The sequence below is a fragment of the Littorina saxatilis genome, linkage group LG11 (assembly GCF_037325665.1).
Source record: "Littorina saxatilis isolate snail1 linkage group LG11, US_GU_Lsax_2.0, whole genome shotgun sequence".
Lineage (NCBI taxonomy): Eukaryota > Metazoa > Mollusca > Gastropoda > Littorinimorpha > Littorinidae > Littorina > Littorina saxatilis.
Window position 1 is genome coordinate 4,787,413 of NC_090255.1, and position 20,000 is coordinate 4,807,412.

Here is a 20,000-nt window from a genome sequence, read left to right on the forward strand (position 1 = left end):
GAAATGGTCGACGTAAACTTAGACTTTATCACGAAGTTGGTACAGCTCTCTTGTGGTGTTTGCTTCTTGCGCGTGCATATTCTTCCCGATAATTCCATAATCTCTCACTTCGGAAATTGGAGCAGATGGCACACAAATGTCACGGTGTATCAAGATTCTGAAGCCACTTCCGAAAACACTCTACGGCTTACGCGCGTTTGTTCGGTTGGTCAGCACCGATCATCTCTGTTGAAGCGTTTATACTTTTCGACCTAGACACAATCATTTGTCGTAGTAAGCGTAGACATCCGGTCTGCTCCCCGCCTAATGGCCGATGTCTTCCGTCTTCGGGGGACTACGTGGGTTTAAATTTGGAGTGGTCCTTCTCCTAGAGGAGTTTCCTTGCAGGGATAGTGAGCCTCCTCTGCCCTCGTTTTAATTTTGGAGTGATCTTCTCCTAGGACAGCTGCCTTCCAGGGTTGACGAGCCTGTCCTGCCCGGCGTGTTTATACTTAAAACTGGTATCTTCTATGCTTTAATCATTTCATCACTTCATTGGCCCGTCAAAACACGGAAAAAAGCGGCCTCCTTTGGAAATAGAGCCTTTTATTCGCTGTCAGAGAAATGAAGCGACCCGAAAGTCAGACTCCTGCGAAGTTAACAAGACGCGGGCTGTATTCTCACACAAAAGAGTACTTCCGTTCAAACCGAAAGCTGAAACCGAATCGCGTCAGCAGTTCAAAAGAGTTTCGTGAACATTGATTTGAAAATGGTTTGATCATTTTCGTTATCGCGAAAAAACGTTAACTCGAAAAAAAATATTGGTCCCTTTCATTTTGTGTAAAGCGATCTCGACTGTTTTTGTCGTCATGACAAATTGGATTTTTATTATTTGTCTAGCACACCTGTTGTTGTCAGTCCATGAGCGAGGGAAACAGGTGGTGTTGCTTGTTAGTAGAAAGTGTACGAAGAATAGGTTGGATTTTGTGCTGCTGACTTGTTGGGTTTTTTCCGCCAGGCTCAAGTGTTTGATTAGAAAATGCATGGCTTAATTTGTTTCACACAGATTTTAATTTATAATGACATGCATCGATGTCTTCTAAAATTCAGTGTACACAGATAGACACACGCTAATGCATGCTGGCACGCATACACACACAGCCACTATCCAACACACACAAAACCAATCACAGTTACCTACAGTTTAAATGCAAACCACAGGATTTTAAACAAAACTTGAAAAAGTAAAGACATAAGTTTCCTTGTATGCCCTTTCTTATCATAAACATTTGTCCTTCTTTCACAGTTCACAGAAAGTATCATCGAAGAAGCCAGAAGTTTTCCACGGAGAGTCCAGAGGGCGCTCCGCTTCAACCTCCTCCATCGTCACCACCAAGTCACTGACCTTGACCTCAGGGGACGCCACTCTGGCCGTCGATACCAGCAGGAGCATGTCTGGATTGCCTCCCAGGGCTGACCAGGGGGAGAGCAGTAAGGACGTGACTGACGGTCAAAACCTCCCTGGATCGTCTCCCTTCTTCAGAGAGACGTCAACAGACTCGGGGACCGTCATAGTTGGGTCTCTGCCGGACGGGGACAACTCTGATACAATCAAGATAGTGGGTAGCGGCCCTTTGATTGACTTTGGCGAAACCGTCAACGTTGGTGTGGTAAGCGGCGAGACAAGCACAGACGATGCGCTGGCCGCTCCCGTGACCTTTGACATTGATTCTTTCGACAGCGCAGAAAGTGCAGGCTCCTCTGGGGACAAAGGCCCTGCATCTCAGGTAAAGTCGGACGATTCAGTATTCACTGACCAATCCGCACAGGGTTCAGGCAACAAGGCGGAAGGTGACAGATCCGAGAAATCCGAGGTTGAGCAACTTCTTCCAGACGAGGAAGAAATCAATGCAATGCTCGCCGGGGGACGCAGAGATTCGCTGAGTTTCGGAGCCGACGGCGAGGGCGTGACATCGATCTTTTACCCCTCTCTGCCCGACGAAGGGAAGGAGAGGGCGACCGACACAGCTGAAGAGGCGGTGGGGGGAGAGGAGGAGGAGGATACGGATGCTCTGGTTCGAAAATGTGCCGACAAACTGGTGGAGGAGATTCTGAACTCTGTGACACAGAGCGTGTTACAGAAAGGCGGTGGCATCGTTCAGTCCGGTGACAGGAAGGAGAGTGTCGCTGTGCAGGAAGACGCGGGAAGAGGGGAGGAAGGAGCAGCAGCAGAAGGAAGAGGTGAAAAAGAACTTGTAGAGACGCAGAGCGGCGGCGAAAAGGACGGCGAAGAAATGCGGATCGGAAGCATAGTCTACCTGCCCGTACAGGAGAGCCAGGATGGAGAGATGATCATTCGCAACGCCAACGAAGCTTTCAGCGCCGACCAACCCGACTCTTCCAGCGACAAAGCCAAACCCCCTCCCCTCTCCAATCTGGGAACCGACGACATCGACGGCACGTCTCCGGGCGAGGGGAGAACTCGTACCATGTCGGGATCGTTCAGCCCCTTGCGATCGTCGGCTCAACATCTCTCCAACTTTGTCAACTACGCAACTGGCTTTTTCCGAAGCTCCACCGACGATCGCGCCAATGTCAAGGACGTTCACGACCTTCCGGTGGTGCGGGACGGACGCTCGGAGATGGACGGAACCAGGAAGAAGAACGGATCAATGTCGATGGAGGCGGGCAAAAGGTCAGGGTCACAGACGGAATACCATGTGAAAAATGCTGTGAATGCTGAGGAGCGACCTGAGCTTTTCCGCCAAGTCAGCGGTAAGTGCACTTGACTTTTTTTTCTCTTTTTTGGTCTAATTTTCATTTCTTTTATTCTGATACAATTCAGCTGTAGTTATACTTGATTTGCCTTTTCATGTTTTTACATTGTATTGATTTTGTGCTTCTTTTTGGTCTTCCTTTTTTTCTTTTGGGCTTTTTTATAAAAAAATTTTTAAAAAAGTATTTAATTGTGTAACATTTATTGTTTCCAGACTAAAACATTTATTCTCGTGACACTTCATTCCAACTGTTTATGACTTTTTTTTCTTTTTGATAATTTTACCTTCTCTCTTATTTTCTTTGTCTTCTTATTCTTGTTCTTTCTTGTCAGTGTTTTTGTTTGTTTTGTTCTTGTTTTGGGGATTTTTTATTTTTTTTCTCTCTACATGTATAAGCTTTACATTACAGTGTTGGTTTTTGCTGGCAATTGAATAAGTTTATCATGCGCTAATTTATAGGAAAAGGGGTGAATTTTACATTTTATATGTAGATTTGTGTTGATTCACCTATAACTGCGTTCCACAACAAACCCTCCCAGTTTCCATGTTAATGCTAAAATTGCAGCTTTTCTGCAAGTTCCTATAATTATTCTTTTAACTTATTGCAATTTGTTATTTTTTCTGTGGCGTATTTGTGTGATTCTTTGCTGCTGAATGTAAACTTGACAACTCAATTTCCCATAAAGCATGATTTGTTTTAAAGCATCTCACCTGATGTATTATGCTTTGTTTGGCCGGCACTGACTGACATTTTAATTTTGTTTTTTTAATTGAGCAGGTCGTGGTATGTACGAAGCACGGCTTTTTCTTGTTGGCTGTAATACTAATAGCATGCTTGTTGTGTAAACATTACGTTTATACAAGACTATAAGGCCAAACAAAATTATATGTTGGTTTAGGGTAACCCGATGGAGCCTATTATTTCTCGCCGACCCTAAAACCTTTTTTTCATTTCTCAAAAACAATAAAAAAATAAAAAAAACTCTGCGAACTATCCTGAGACTTTAAATTAAAAAAATTAAAAAAGCCGACCTACCGACTAATTTTTGGGGTCATGTTACCCGAAACCAACATATATTTTTGTTTGGCCTAATAATACAGTTGTGCATTACATATTCAGAGCTGCCAACTGTAGCTTGCTACGTTTGAAGACAAAATCTTCGTCTTCATTCTTGTATGTTGGAAATCAGTCATCTTACCTTCAAAACATATTCGAGAAAAAAAGAGTTTAGCCAAAATGTGTATTTAATTATCTTCATTAAAATGATGTGTTTAGTAGTGTGCGGAGTGTAGCTGCAGTAGTTTGTCTTTGAGCGGTGAAGTTCTTTTGCATTGAAGTGACTCGGAGCTTTTGCTGACAAAGGTGGTAATGAAGTTTTGCAAATTAGGGCACAGAACAGGTGCTTTATACACAGTGCTACCTGCGATGTGTGGCCCCTCTGATGAGAGGACACCTCCCTTAAAAGGACACATTCTGAGGTCCCTTTGTCTATTATCTCTACCAAAGTATACCTGTCAGGAAAGGCCACCTGCCATGTAGGGACACGTTTTGCTGGTCCCAAGGGTGTCCTTTCATCGCAGGTACCACTGTATGCATAAACAGATGATGATGTCAGATGTGTGTGTAAATATGTGTTTGATGCTTATATATACAGTATGTGTACTGTTGGTGTGTCAGTGTGTCTGCATGTGTGTGTGTAGTTGCATGTTTGTGGTAGTCAATACCCCCCCCCCCCGCGGGTTAGGGGGAGTCCCATATTGGTTGGGACGAGAAAGAATTTACCCGATGCTCCCCAGCATGTCGTAAGAGGCGACTAACGGATTTTGTTTCTCCTTTTACCCTTGTTAAGTGTTTCTTGTATAGAATATAGTCAATGTTTGTAAAGATTTTAGTCAAGCAGTATGTAAGAAATGTTAAGTCCTTTGTACTGGAAACTTGCATTCTCCCAGTAAGGTCATATATTGTACTAGTACTACGTTACAAGCCCCTGGAGCAAATTTTTGATTAGTGCTTTTGTGAACAAGAAACAATTAACAAGTGGCTCTATCCCATCCCCCCCCCCCCCTTCCCCGTCGCGATATAACCTTGAACGGTTGAAAACGACGTTAAACACCAAATAAAGAAAGAAAGAAAGAAAGTGGTAGTCAATGTTAAATATATATATATATATCAAAGATCACTCTGTTTTAACATTTCTGAAAATTTAAGAAAGTGCATGCCTTGACAGAGAGGGAGTTGAAAAATGACAGTAAAACTAAAAGTGTGAAAGAACTAATGGTCTAGCTTGCAAAGGTTCTGGGATAGTGAATGAATCCAAGCTTTTTTTGTTGACCGAAATGTCTTTATGCAGATAATTTTAGGGTGTTTTAGATTTTTAAAACAGAGAGAGAAAGGTATAAACTCTTGATATCTCGTTGTGAATAGAGCATCCAAGAAGACTTTACTTTTCTTAGAAGAGAGGATCTTAAATTGGAGAAAATTTAACTGCAAAGAAAGTGTTATTATGTTTGATTCTCAGTTGAGATTTGAATCATACCTCAACCTCCAGAACCTTCGTTAAGTGTAGGAACATTCATTTAAATGTGTGCATATGGAACATTAAATTACATATTCTTACTCCGAATCACATAAAAGCATTGACGCAGTCTAACATGCTAAGATCTGAAAAGGCTACCCGTCTTAAAGAATTTTAAAGGGAAGCAACCCAACACAAAAAGTGTAAACACAGGCAAGGTAATGACTGTCTACCCGGGGAGTTACCTCCCATCCGGGGTAACATGACGTCACTTCCCCTGTAAACACCACGTGTAACTCATACGACATTTCAGCCTACACTTGGAAGGTCGTGAAAATTTTGGCTCCGTGAGTGACTGCTTGCAGGTGTTTTTTGGGCACCCACCGGTCACCTAACCCGTCTTTTGGCTTGCCACTACGTTTTTGGTGAGCTCTTTCCAATTTTGTCTTATTGTTGACAGGAATTTTCATTGTTATTGACAAATTTTCGTCCTTGTTTGGACTTGTTAAAATTTTTGCTCAGTAACTTTGTGTTGTGCTGTGTTTTGCGCGTTAGTCATTATGGCTGATAGCGATAAGAAACGCGGTAAGGGTGATGCCAAGGGCCGGATTAAGGCAAAGTCTTCCTCAGATAAACCTCTGCCTAAAAGTTCTCCGCTCGTTTTGGTTTCTGACAAAGATAAAAACGTACTCTTGTCGGTTCCCATTTCTGCCCCCGTTAGCCTTAATGCTGGGGGGCAGCCTAGCATTCCCGTTACAACTGTGTCTGTGTCCGCCCGCCCGGTCGCAGTTTCTAGCGCGGGGCAAGCTGACATGGTTTCGTCGATTTTGCGTTCGCTGGTTCCAGAAATTCGTACCCTGGTGCGTGACGAATTACACCGAGCCACGCCGGCTCTCAGCGCTCCGCTTTCATCGGCAGTGGGTGGCGTTCACTCCTTGGCATCTTTTGTGTGCCTGTCGGAGACGCCCGCCCGTGATGTTGGTTCACTCTCGTCTTCTACTGCTCTTGCTTGGAGCTCAGACGGTAAGTCGAACTGCTCCGCCGGCTTTCGCGAAGCCACCGGACGCTCTCTTTTGAGCAACAGTTCTTGGTCGCAGGCTCGCTACCTGCAAACTTCCTGCCAGTCAGGATATGCTGCTCCGTCTAGTTCCGATCGTACAGCGAGTAGGGCTATGACGGAGCAAGGGCGGCTTCCGCTTGCGGAAGTCGCGTTTCCGGGTTTTCCCGGAAACGAAGGTCAATCTGGCACACCCACGAAGGTCCCTGCTGGTGTCGACTGTGGACTGGCCTTTCGGCCACCGGGCTTCCGGCCCCAGTCCTCGCAGCAGACGTTTCCGCTGTACGCGGCTCCGTCGGCAGCGCTTCCGGCTCCGCCCGGTTTTCCTAGTCTCTTGCACACTGCTCCTGCACGAATGTCAGTGGGTGAGAGACCGGGTACGTCCTTTGAGCTTCCGGGACAGTCTTCACAGCACTTGTCTAGTGCGATGTCGACTTCCGGTTCAGTTCCGGCGGCAATGGTGACTGCGTCTTCCGGCTCTGCGGTTCCTGTTGATCAGGATATGAGCCAGGATGATTTCCGGCTTACCGGTTCTCCGGTTTCCGGTTTTCCTGCACACCATACTGCTGCTGGTTCATTGGACTATGATCGGGACGCTTCGCTCGACTATGCAGACACGCAGTCTGTAGTCAGTGAAGCTGCTCGTTCTGGATTTCCGTCTCAGCTTCGACTGGCGCTTGAGGACGCGGCGGAAGTTACATCCAGATACTTTGCAGAGGGGGCAGTGGCTTTGCCTACGTCGGCTTCTGCCGCTCCCTCCGCGATGGCGGATTTTCGGTACGAGAAGGAGGATGCTTCCCGCTTTCGTTTCGCCGAATCCCCATCGGTTGCCTACCAGCTTTCTCAGGTGCTGGCGCGACCCTCTCCTGCGGGACGGTCGCAGCCGGGCATCGCTGTTCCTCTGCTGGTACCTTACGGACCGGCTCCGGAACTGGCTCGGGCTTGGCTGGCTTCGGATACGCAAGCGTCTTCTTTTGTGCCCACACATCACAAGAAGTTTGCTTTACCGAAGACAGGTCGCTCTTGGCTTGCTCCTTTTGCCCTTCCGCGTGCACCGCTTCCGGTCACGCCGGAGTTGGCTTCGTTGCTGGCAAAGCCTATCAAGAGTGATTCGGGGATTGTTCTTCCCGAACATACCCTCATGGCATCGGAGGAGATTAGTCGTCAGCTTTTAGAGTTGGCTTCGATCTCCGAGACGCTCCTGCGTTCCCTTACCAGGGCTATGACCGAGACGCTGGACCCCTTTGTCCTCGCGGTCGAGCAGGACGCTGATGACATCTCAACTCTTCTTTCGGCTCTGGCTAGAGTCAACGAAGAGCAAATGAGGTTGTCAGCGATGCAGTACGCACATACGGTCATGAGCAGGAGAGATCTTTTTCTGGGTCACTCTCAGTTCACGGACCAGTCCACTTGTGACACACTGCGGGCGTCTCCCATGACAGAGGGCTCTCTGTTTGGCCGTCTGGCGTTCGACGCCAGGAAGACTGAAATACAGATGAACAGGGATTCTCAGTTCTCTGATTTCTCTCTGCAGGCGTTCAAGCAGGCCAAGCCTTCACAGGCTCAGCCCGCTCCGCCTAAACAGCCTCAGGCCTCTGGTTCTTCCAGGCCTGCCGGACAGAAGAAGGCCAGATCGGCTTCTCGTGGCTCGAGAAAAAGATCGGCGCCGGGCAAGGGGCGAGGCGGCTCTGGTAGCAAGCCTCACCCCCAATGAAGTGCTCCCGGTCCCACCACCCCCCCGCCCTCCACTCTGGTGATGGCGGGGGGCCCTTCAAGGGCACTTTCTCACTGGGCGGCCCTAGTGCACAGCCAGTGGATCGTGGGCGTCGTGGGATCGGGCTTTCGTCTGCTTTGGGGCGAAAGAAAGGCACCTCTGTCGCGGCGTCTGCCGGGCTTCAAGCCTCCCTCCTCGCCAGAAGCAAGGTCCGTCCTCCAGGCGGAAATCGTTGCTCTGGTGCAGAAGGGCGCGGTGGAGAGGGTCTTAGACCACACGTCCCTCGGCTTTTACGGGCGGCTGTTTGCCGTCCCAAAGGCCTCGGGGGCGTGGCGTCCCGTCCTGGACCTATCGCATCTCAATACTTTCCTGAGAACGATACGGTTCAAGATGGAGACGCCCGCGTCGGTCAGAGACTCCCTCCGCCCGGGAGACTGGGCGACCTCCATAGACCTGACGGATGCATACTTCCATATTCTGGTGCATCCGTCCGACCGGAAATGGCTCCGTTTCCGGTGGGACGATCAGGTCTACCAGTTCCGCGCTCTGCCTTTCGGGCTGTCTCTCGCACCTTGGGTCTTCACCATGGTCGTGAGACAGTTATGCGCACTGGTGAGGTCGCAGGGTATACGGCTGAGAGCATACCTGGACGATTGGCTGGTTCTGAACCAAAGTCAGTCTGGGTGCTCCAGTCATACCCAGGCGGTTCTTCGTCAAGCCCACCAGCTGGGTTTTTCGATCAACCGGACAAAGTCGGAGTTGGTGCCGTCACAGACGTTCACTTATCTGGGGATGTCTTTCTGCACGGTTACATGGACGGTCCGGCCTTCTCAGAGGAGGGTGGACAAGCTCCAAACCATTATCCGCGCCACTTTGTCTCTCCCGAGGGCTTCCCTCCGGACGCTGGCCTCCATCTTGGGACAGATGGAGTCCATGGCTCTCTTGGTGCCTCTGGGCAGGGTACACAAACGCCCGTTTCAGCTTGCCCTGAAACCGTATGTGGACTCTGCCTGCGTGGACTGGGACGTCCTCATCCCTTTGCAGGGATGGTTCCAGTCAGCGACCCTTCCGTGGTTGGACACGGCATGGGTCTGCAGGGGCGTGCCGATTGTCCTGCCCCCCCCAGACACAGACCTCTTTACGGATGCGTCTCTGATGGGCTGGGGTGCACACACAGACCGACAGACTGCGTCGGGCCTGTGGTCGGCAGAGCAGAGCCATTGGCACATAAACTTGCTGGAGCTAGAGGCCGTGGCCCTGGCTCTGGCGGAGTTTCGGCCCTCCCTTCACGCCAAGCATGTTCGTCTGTTCACAGACAACACGACTGTGGCAGCTTATCTGAACAAGCAGGGAGGGTCGCGGTCCCCGTCTCTCTCGGGCAGGACCTGCGAGATTCTGACCTGGTGCTGGCAACACCAGATCACTCTCTCGGCCAGGTACCTCCCGGGGAGTTTGAACACTCTGGCGGACGCGCTCAGTCGCTCCGACAGAGTGCTTCAATCAGAGTGGACGATCACTCACGGGGCACTGCTTCGTCTCTGGGCCCTTGTCCCAAAGCCTCTGGTGGACCTCTTTGCCACCCGCTTTTCAAAGAGGCTGCCGATCTTCGTCTCGCCATTCCCGGACCCCGAGGCTTGGCAGACGGACGCATTGGCCTTTCCGTGGACAAGGCCCAGGCCTACGCCTTTCCTCCCTTCCAGTTACTCGGCCGAGTGATCCGGAAGGCGGAAATGGAGGGTCCGGATCTTCTCCTGGTCGCGCCCCTGTGGCCCTCACAGGCGTGGTTCCCGGACCTTCTGAGGCTCGCTCACGGCCCACCAATCCCTCTCGCTCTCGCAAGAGGAGAGTTGGTTCAGCCTCGCACCGGCATTCCACACGAGGATCCCTCAATCCTGAAACTTCACGTGTGGAAGTTGTCCGGTCTTCACTGAGGCGTTCCGGTGCTTCTGAGCAGACATTGGACCTGGTGGAACGCTCTCATAGGGCTTCCACTTCGTCGGTGTACTCGTCTCACTGGAAGGCCTGGGCGACCTGGTGTCAGGCCCGTGGTTTGGACGCGCTGGCTCCTCGTTCCATGCACGTCGCGAACCACCTTGCGTTTCTTTCCTCTCAAGGAGCGTCTGCTTCCTCCTTGAGGGTGCGAAGATCCGCCATCGCCGTCACGCTACGGCAGCTGGGACGCTCGATTGACGTTACTGGCGTCATCTCAAGGGTGATCAAGGGCGCTGCTCTCAAAGAGTCCGCTTCTCGTTCTTCCCTCCCGAAGTGGGATCTCTTTCTGGTACTCGAATTTCTTCGTTCCGCAGAATTTGAACCTTTGGCCGCGGCTAGTTTCGCTAGCCTTACGCGCAAAACGCTTTTTCTCCTGCTTGTAGCTACGGCTCGCAGGGGAAGTGAGATTCACGCCCTGTCAGGGGACCCGGCGGACATCTCTAACGAGCCCGACGGCTCTATTAGCTTGCGTTTCCGGCCTAACTTCCTGGCAAAGAATCAGGCCCCTGACCAGGCCTCTCCGCTGGTCTGCGTCAAGCCTTTGACTTCCATTCTGGCTCCCGAAGACCCGGACGCGGTTAATTGCCCGGTCCGAGCTCTTGGCATCTACCTGGCCCGCGCTCAGCCGCTTAGGTCCAAATTTCAAAAGCTTCTGTTCATCTCTATGAACACGTTACGAAATAGGGATATTGCCAAAACCACAATGGCTCGTTGGGTGTCCATGCTCATCAAGCAAGCTTACGTGTGGAGCCTGGAAAACAAAGGGGGGGGGCTGCCTGCCTTCCCCATGGACTCTGCCCGGGCCCATGAAACCAGGGCTTGGGCGTCCTCTTTGGCCGTCCTTCGGTCTCACAAGCTGGACGAAGTCCTACGCACGGCGTACTGGCGTTCCGAGGACGTGTTTCTCAACTATTACCTCAGGGACGTCTCCTCCGTGAGGCAAGATGGCTCTAGAACTTTCCCCGCACTCATAGCAGGGGGTCAGTTCCTCGCAAGGGTTTGAGGTGAGTTTGGATTTTTATTTCATTCCCACCGCCTTGTTGAAGCTATCTGCTTTTATGTGATTCGGAGTAAGAATATGTAATTTAATCGAAAATTTTTAAGTAAATTTTCATTTCATTAATATACTTACCCGAATCACATAGTGTATTCCCTCCCGCCAACCCCGCATATGATTTTTTAGTCTATTAAGTCGTATGAGTTACACGTGGTGTTTACAGGGGAAGTGACGTCATGTTACCCCGGATGGGAGGTAACTCCCCGGGTAGACAGTCATTACCTTGCCTGTGTTTACACTTTTTGTGTTGGGTTGCTTCCCTTTAAAATTCTTTAAGACGGGTAGCCTTTTCAGATCTTAGCATGTTAGACTGCGTCAATGCTTTTATGTGATTCGGGTAAGTATATTAATGAAATGAAAATTTACTTAAAAATTTTCGATTTAAGTCTAATTTGGTCACAGAAAATAGCGTTGTATCCTTACATCTGATGTTTTAGATTACTTTTGTAAACTACAAGAAGTTTTGAAAACATCAACAGGAATTTGAAATGTATGCAGTATAAATTATATAACAATTGAAAAAAAGTGTTAACCTAGTGTGGAATACATTATGAGCTCTTGAGTTGTTGCTTATGCTTTTCAAATCATTTGAGTTTTAAGGGGTATTCCAGGTTGGTAATGGTTTGACCAGGATCAGATTTTTTGTTTGTTTGTTTGCTTAACGCCCAGCCGACCACGAAGGGCCATACCAGGGCGGTGCTGCTTTGACATTTAACGTGCGCCACACACAAGACGGAAGTCGCAGCACAGGCTTCATGTCTCACCCAGTCACATTATTCTGACACCGGACCAACAAGTCCTAGCACTAACCCCATAATGCCAGACGCCAGGCGGAGCAGCCACTAGATTGCCAATTTTAAAGTCTTAGGTATGACCCGGCCGGGGTTCGAACCCACGACCTCCCGATCACGGGGCGGACGCCTTACCACTAGGCCAACCGTGCCGGTCCAGGATCAGATAATTCACTTACTAAACCAATACATCAGATAGTGAGATACTCCAACAATGATTGCTGTAGGTAGAGACTGTGTAAATTAGGTTTAAATACAAGTTTAACCCTTGTTTTCTATGGGCCTCCGAGTGTACATGCCTTTTTCTTTCTGTCTCTCCTGACTTTAGTCCTGGTCTCTCCGGGTGTTAGAAATAGTACAATATACTGTAGTGTATTTACACCCCCGGTATAGGGGTGTGTATAGGATTCGGTCGATGTGTTTGTTTGTTTGTTTGTGTGTTTGTGTTCGCATATATAGATCTCAAGAATGAACGGACCGATCGTCACCAAACTTGGTGAACAGGTTCTATACATTCCTGAGACGGTCCTTACAAAAATTGGGACCAGTCAAACACACGGTTAGGGAGTTATTGGTGGATTAAGATTCTACAAGGACTTATAGAGGGACATATTAATGGTCAAAGGGAAATAACCTTCTCAGTTGGTGGCAGTGAGAATGGTAAGGACGGGGGTGTTTTTCCTACCTCGGAGGAATTTCTTGTTTTTAATACATCCCATTGTCTCAGTCAAGACTACAGTGGTATTTTTTTTCTCATTACACCAGAATGTTTTTGACCCTTGAAAAGAATTTGTTGCAGGTACGCCACTGAATGATGATTTGTTAATAATATATCATAATTAATATTATATGTCTTGTTCTTTTATTTGAATGAACGATACATTTTGTGTAACTTGATTTACATGTAAAATGTCTCAGATTCTGTCTTTGAAAGCAGGAATACTAGCTGTGATAACTTTGATTTATAGAATCAGGTTCAATTTTTAATTTGATTAGTTAAAATATTAAAATCCAAGATTTATCATTTTAAGGACAATTGTATTGATCTTGAAAAAGAGAATCTTTAATACACATGTCGTATGCATTTAGAGCGTTTACTTCCCTTTGGTTATTTGACATTGAACAGTTACAATATTAACTCGGATAGAATATTGAACTTAAATTCCTAAAGTAGGTCAAATTCAAATTAATTGTTGAACACTTTAGTTGGCGACTTATAGGTAGTGACAAAATACACATGAGGTGGTCATGAAGTGAGCTGTGTGCATATAAAACTTAATACCTTTTAATGAAAATTTAATATCATATTCTTACTCCGAATCACATTAGCATTGAGTCACCTGAGATGCTTATCACTGAAAAACGCTTACCCGGCTAAAGAATTTAAAGGGAAGCAACCCCATCACCAAAACGAAAGTGAAAGTAGCTTTGGTAATGGGCCAGTACACCGGGAGTTACCTCCCATACGGGTGTATGCCACGTCACTTCCTCTAGGAACACGTGCCTATTATCATACGTCTTTTTCACCTCGGAGAGGACGGTTCACTTTTTGACGCTCTGTGGCTGACCTTGTGTGTTTGAGTGACACCCGCCGGCCACGTTACCCAGCTTGTCTGCTCGCCTTGCCTACAGTTTGGTGAGCTCGTTCCCGTTTGTTGTTGGTTGTTTGCGCTGTTTCGTTACTGTACGTTGTCCGTTTTTTACGGACTTGTGTGTCAGTGACTTGCGTGTTTCGCCATTTTGTTGTGTGAGTTAGTTAGCTAACTCGTGTGACTTTGCTAGTAGCTCTGCGTGCCCTCTTTCTGTTTGGGCAAGTGTAGCTTTAGTATTTTGTTGACGCGTAAGCGTGTGTGTTTACTGTGTTTTCAGTCGTTTTGACTTACGTTTCAGTAAATCTTTTTACTTTGCCACGTGTTGTTGACGTTTGTGTCAGTGTCTTGCGTGTCGCCATTTTGTTGTGTGAGTTAGTTTTCTAGCTCGTGTGACTTTGTTTGTAGCTCTCCATGCCTCTGCTTGTGGGGCAAGTTTAGCTATAGTATTTTGTTAACGCATTAGTGCGTGTGTTTACTGAATTTTCCAGTCGTTTAGACTTATGTTTCAGTAAATTTTTTCGCGTTGCCACGTGTTGTTGTCAACATGTCTGATTCAGACAAGCGCCGTGGCAAGTCGGACCCCAAGGGGAAAATTAAGGCTAAGTCTTCCTCTTCCAAAGCAACGTTACTTGTTACAGACCAAGAGCGTAACACTTTGTTGGCTGTACCAATTTCGGCGCCTAGCGCTGTTACTACTTCTGCTTCTTTTACGGCGCCTAGCGCTACTGTTACTTCTGCACCTGTCTCTACATCGGAGACTTCGTCTTCTTTGTTAGCACCTGGACAAGGTGCGTTGGTTTCCTCTCTGTTAAAGTCACTGGTTCCAGAAATCCGCAGCTTGGTGCAGGCAGAATTTCAGCGTTCCGTCGCCAGCAGTTCGGCGTTTCCGGCATCTGGCAGTGACGTCCGGGCATTGGCTTCCGTGTCTTTGTCCTCCACTTCCGGCTTGGAGCAGCGTCCTCCCTCTTCAGCGTCGGTTGGTAAGCAGAGCTGGTCCGATAGCCCTCGTGAGGCGCCTGGACGTTCTCCTTCGGGGGACAGCTCTTTCGCATCGGGTCACGACCGATACCTTGCTGATCTTTCATTTCCGGCGATAACCTACGAGGCCCCGGACTTGTTCGAACAGCGGCGGCAGTCGGTTTCGACTGCCGCATTTCCGGCACTTGCCGGAAGTGATGATCCGTCCGCTCCGGCACGCTACGGCGGTCGCGGCAGGATGGAGTATTCACTGACTTCCGGTCCTTCCGGATCGCGAAGTCAACCAGTGCAGTCTTCACTTCCGCATTTTGCGGTTCCGTTGACTACACTTCCGGTTTCGGCCGGAAACGCTTCTTCCTCTTCTGGTGGTTCCTTCCGGATACCAGATAGTGGATTACAGCGTGCGCCTTCCGGCTTTCAAGCGCCTAGGCTTGAGCAGGCATCACTCCACTCAGTCGGGGGAGTGACGTCAGCTCATCCAGCTCCGGTTTTTGCGGATGGTCGTCCTGCTTACCCTTTACCTTCACAGGGTTTTGGGCGGCAGGATGACGTTAGTGCTCAGGCTTTTCCGGTTTCCGGTTTGCCAGGGCATGCTTCTGCTTCCGGAACTGGTGACTTCGGTCATGGTTCCACGTGTGACTATTCTGATGCTCCATCAGTGGTCAGCGAGGAGTCGCGGGGCGTGTTTCCGTCGAAGCTCAAGTCTGTTCTTGACGTCGCGGCGGAAGTAACGTCTCGTTATTTTCCTGAAGGGGTGGTGGCTGCGGACTCTTCCGCATCATTCGTTCCTTCTGCCATGGCGGACTTCCGGCCGGCACAGGAGGATGTTTCTTCCTTCCGGTTCGCCGAGTCTCCGTCAGTGGCTTACCAACTTTCGCATTCACTGGTTCGTCCAGCACATGCGGGGAGTGGTATTCGGCCAGTGCCTGTTCCGTTACTGCTTCCTTTTGGTCCAGTTCCGGAATCAGCTCAGCAGTGGGTGGCTTCAGCTGCCCAAGCCTCTTCCTTCGTGCCTACGGCCAATAGGAAGCTTGGCATGCCCAATCAGAGCCAGAATTGGCTGGCGTCTTTTGCACTCCCTAGGGCTACCCTTCCGGTTTCCCGGGAATTGCTGCCTCTTCTGACTAAACCGATCAAGCGTGATTCGGTTTTGCCGGTTTCCGAGGCTTCCCTCCTCTCTGCTGAGGAGGTTGGACGTCGGCAGATCGAACTGTCCTCCATTGCGGAGACTCTCGTTCGGGCTCTGTCTCGGGCATTGACCGATTCGCTAGTTCCTTTCACTCTCAGTGAAGAACAGAATGCGGACGATGTCTCTGCGCTTTTGACCGCATTGGCCAAGGTCAATGAGGAACAATTGCGTCTTTCCTCCCTGCAGTACACCCAAGCGGTACTCTGCAGGAGGGATCTCTTCCTCTCGCAGTCCCAATTCACGGAGCTGGCTACTAGGGAGACCTTGAGAGTCTCCCCGGTCTCAGAGGAGTCTCTCTTCTGTCCGCTGGCACTGGATGCCAGACAGAAGGAGATTCAGTCAAACAAGGACAGTCAGTTCCTTGACTACACTCTGAAGGGGGTGAAACAGTCTCAGCCTTCTAAACAGAAGCAGGCTCAGACATCGTCTAACCCCAAGCCAGCTCAGAAGCGGCAGGCTTCGCCGGCCGCTCGTGGTGGGAAGAAGAGGACGGCATCGGGGAGGGGGCGTGGCGGCTCTGGAAGTAAGCCACACCCCCAATGAAGCGCTCCCGATCTCACCTCCCTCCCGCCCTCCACCTTGGTGATGGCGGGAGGCCCCTCCCGGGCACTTTCTCGTTGGATGTCGGTAGTAGACAGCCAATGGATTGTGGGAGTGGTGAGTTCGGGCTTCCGTCTACTCTGGCGGGAGGAAAAGGCGCCTCTTGCCCGAGTGCCTCCGCGGTTCAAGCCCCCCTTCTCGCAGGAAGCACGTTCCGTCTTGCAGTCGGAAATTGCCTCCCTGGAGCAGAAGGGCGCGGTGGAGAGAGTTCGGGTCCACAGCTCCCTGGGATTTTACGGGCGTCTGGTCGCTGTTCCCAAAGCATCAGGAGGATGGCGTCCCGTGTTGGATTTATCTCTCCTCAATACTTTCTTGAGGGAGATAAAATTCAAGATGGAGACGCCAGCCTCTGTCCGAGACTCTCTCCGCCCAGGAGACTGGGTGACCTCGATCGATCTCACGGATGCATACTTTCACATTCTTATGCATCCGACCGACCGGAAATGGCTTCGTTTCCGGTGGGGAGATCAGATCTACCAGTTTCGCGCACTCCCTTTCGGGCTGTCTCTCGCACCGTGGATTTTCACCATGGTGGTGAGACAGGTCTGTGCACTGGTGAGGTCCCAGGGTATCCGTCTGCGGGCTTATCTGGACGACTGGCTCATCATGAACCAGTCCCAGAGCGGCTGTTCGCAGGATACCCTGACGGTTCTTCGAGAATCCAACTGGTTGGGGTTCTCGATCAACCGGGTAAAGTCGGAGCTGACCCCGTCACAGACATTCACTTATCTGGGGATGTCTTTCGACACGGTCGCTTGGACTGTCCAGCCTTCTCAGAGAAGGGTGGACAAGCTCCAAGCTCAGATTCGCTCCACTTTACCTCTCCTGATGGCTTCCATCCGCTCGCTCGCCTCCATCTTGGGGCAGATGGAGTCTATGGCTCTTCTGGTTTCACTGGGCCGGGTCCACAAATGTCCGCTTCAGTTCGCGCTGAAGCCGTTTGTGGACTCTCCTCTGGTGGACTGGGACGCCCTCATCCCTTTGCAGGGATGGTTCCGGTCTGCGACCCTTCCGTGGTTGCACACGGAGTGGGTCTGCAGAGGTGTTCCGATCGTCGTGCCCCTCCCCGACCTGGACCTCTTTACAGATGCGTCCAGGGAGGGTTGGGGGGCACATACAGATCTTCAGACTCCTCCCTTTCCGTTACTCAGCCGAGTAATCCGGAAAGCGGAGATGGAGGAGCCGGCCCTTCTTCTTCTGGTCGCTCCTCTGTGGCCGTCGCAGGTCTGGTTTCCAGATCTTCTTCGGCTTGCCCAAGGGCCCCCCATTCCTCTCGCACTCGTGCGAGGGGAACTAGTGCAGCCCCGAACAGGCATTCCACACGAGGAGCCCAGTCTTCTGAAGCTTCACGTGTGGAAGTTGTTCGGGACTCGCTGAAGCGCTCTGGGGCGTCGTCTTTGACTCTGGACTTGGTGGCTCGCTCGCATAGAGCGTCCACCTCTTCAGTTTATGCTTCCCACTGGAAGGCATGGACTGCCTGGTGTTCAGCTAGAGGGGTGAGTTCGGTGGCTCCGCGCTCTATTCAGGTCGCTAACCACCTCTCTTTCATGTCTTCACAGGGCGCCTCAGTCTCCTCGTTGAGGGTCCGGCGCTCCGCTATCTCGGCGACTCTTCAGCAGATTGGTCGTTCTGTTCGAGTCGGGGGCGTTATAGCTGCAGTCATTAAAGGGGCTGCTCTTAAGGAAGCTAAAGCTCGTTTGCCCGCTCCCAAGTGGGACTTGTTTTTAATCCTGGAATTCCTTCGTTCTGCGGATTTTGAGCCTTTAAGCGAGGCCAGTCTGTTCAATGTCACTCGCAAAGCGCTGTTTCTCCTTTTGTTGGCTACGGCCCGACGGGGTAGCGAGGTCCACGCCCTGTCGGGTCAGCCTGGAGATATCTCCTTTGAGCCGGACGGTTCCGCATCTTTGCGTTTCCGGCCTGATTTCCTGGCCAAGAATCAGTCTCCGGGGCAGGCCTCTCCGCTGGTTAGAGTTAAGGCTCTGACCAGCGCGTTGGCCCCGGGTGACCCCGATTCGGTCAATTGCCCTGTGAGGGCACTTCGTCTGTACTTAGCCCGGACTCAGCCGATTCGGTCTAGTTCTCAGAAGTTGTTGTTTATCTCTCTCCTTACTAGGCGCGAGAAAGATTTGTCGAAGGTAACGTTGGCCCGGTGGGTGTCCTCGCTCATCAAGCAGGCTTATGAGTGGAGGCGCACAAAGAGGGGGGGGGTTATGCCCTCCTTGCCACTTGACTCGGCCCGAGCCCATGAGACGAGGGCGTGGGCATCCTCTCTGGCAGTTCTGCGCTCCAGACGTCTAGAGGAGGTGCTGACAACTGCGTATTGGCGTTCCGAAGATGTTTTCATAAACTTTTATCTTCGGGACGTCACAGCTCTTCGACAGGATGGCTCCAGAGGCCTTCCAGCGCTCATAGCAGCAGGCCAGTTCCTGTCCAGAACTTGATGGTGAGTTTTGATTCATTTCTAGCCCACCGCCTTGTTGATGTTATCTGCTAATGTGATTCGGAGTAAGAATATGATATTAAATGGAAAATTTCCTAAATAAATTATCATTTAATTAATATACTTACCCGAATCACATACTGTATTCCCTCCCACCTGCCCCGCTTATGGTTTTAAGATTTTTTAAAGCCGTATGATAATAGGCACGTGTTCCTAGAGGAAGTGACGTGGCATACACCCGTATGGGAGGTAACTCCCGGTGTACTGGCCCATTACCAAAGCTACTTTCACTTTCGTTTTGGTGATGGGGTTGCTTCCCTTTAAATTCTTTAGCCGGGTAAGCGTTTTTCAGTGATAAGCATCTCAGGTGACTCAATGCTAATGTGATTCGGGTAAGTATATTAATTAAATGATAATTTATTTAGGAAATTTTCCATTATAACATGCACAGTGTCAGATTTGAATCTATTAAATAGTATTATTATTCTTCGGGTGTGGGTATCGTTTTCCAATTTGTTTGAACAATTGTTCAAGTTGTTTGAGTTTGTGTGATAGACAAGCACATTGACTCAGCATTTCACAGCAGTAGTTGTACGTGTCTACTAGCCAATTTCTGTTTACAGTTTTGGCAGGCTTAAAAAAATGATTTGCAGAATGTAAATATTATCAAAGTCTGTTACAATTTAGCTTCTCCTTCCTCCCCCCCCCCCCCCCACCCCCCCTTGCACCACACTCACACATACTTTCACACACATACACCCTCGCATGCATGTAGGCCCTACTAGCTGTCACCGCCACCAAAATGGCATTAAAATCATTTTTAAGCAAGAATTATTGGTGCTGATTGTTGAAATATTGAGATTGAATGTTACTTCCTTAATCAGATTAAAAGTAATTTAATTGTTTTCAACTCATTTGAATTTGAATTGCAGATATGCAAACAAAAGGTGGATATTTTGGGAAGACCTGTCAGTAACCTAAGTTTAATGCTTGTCTGATACTTGAGGATGATGAGTCAGTGCCAATAAATGTGAACATATTTATTATTGGATGCTAGTACGTCTGCACTGAAAACAAAGATTAAGCTGGCTGTTGCAGGGTATTGGTTTAAACAAGATTTTATTCAGAAGAGACAGCCTAGCAATATAATATATAGTGCAATTACAAACACCATGCATGCTGTGTAATAAAGTTGCAAACGTTTATATTTGTAGTCTTCTGTTTAGAAAACATTGATTGTGGGCCATTACTTTTCTTCCTGAAATCAAGTCTTTGCATTGTGAATGAACTTCTTATGAAATATAAAACGTTAAAGAAA

At 49.3% G+C, this 20,000-nt stretch overlaps 1 protein-coding gene across 2 annotated transcripts in view; it reads left to right on the plus strand.

Annotated features, from left to right (window-relative positions):
* LOC138979440 (oxidation resistance protein 1-like) overlaps positions 1-20,000 on the plus strand; it is a 126,541-nt gene that overhangs the window by 56,859 nt on the left and 49,682 nt on the right. For both annotated transcript variants that reach the window (XM_070352159.1, XM_070352160.1), the window contains exon 8: positions 1,286-2,754. In XM_070352159.1, coding sequence (XP_070208260.1) covers positions 1,286-2,754 — 1,469 coding nt within the window. The remainder of the gene's footprint in view (positions 1-1,285; positions 2,755-20,000) is intronic.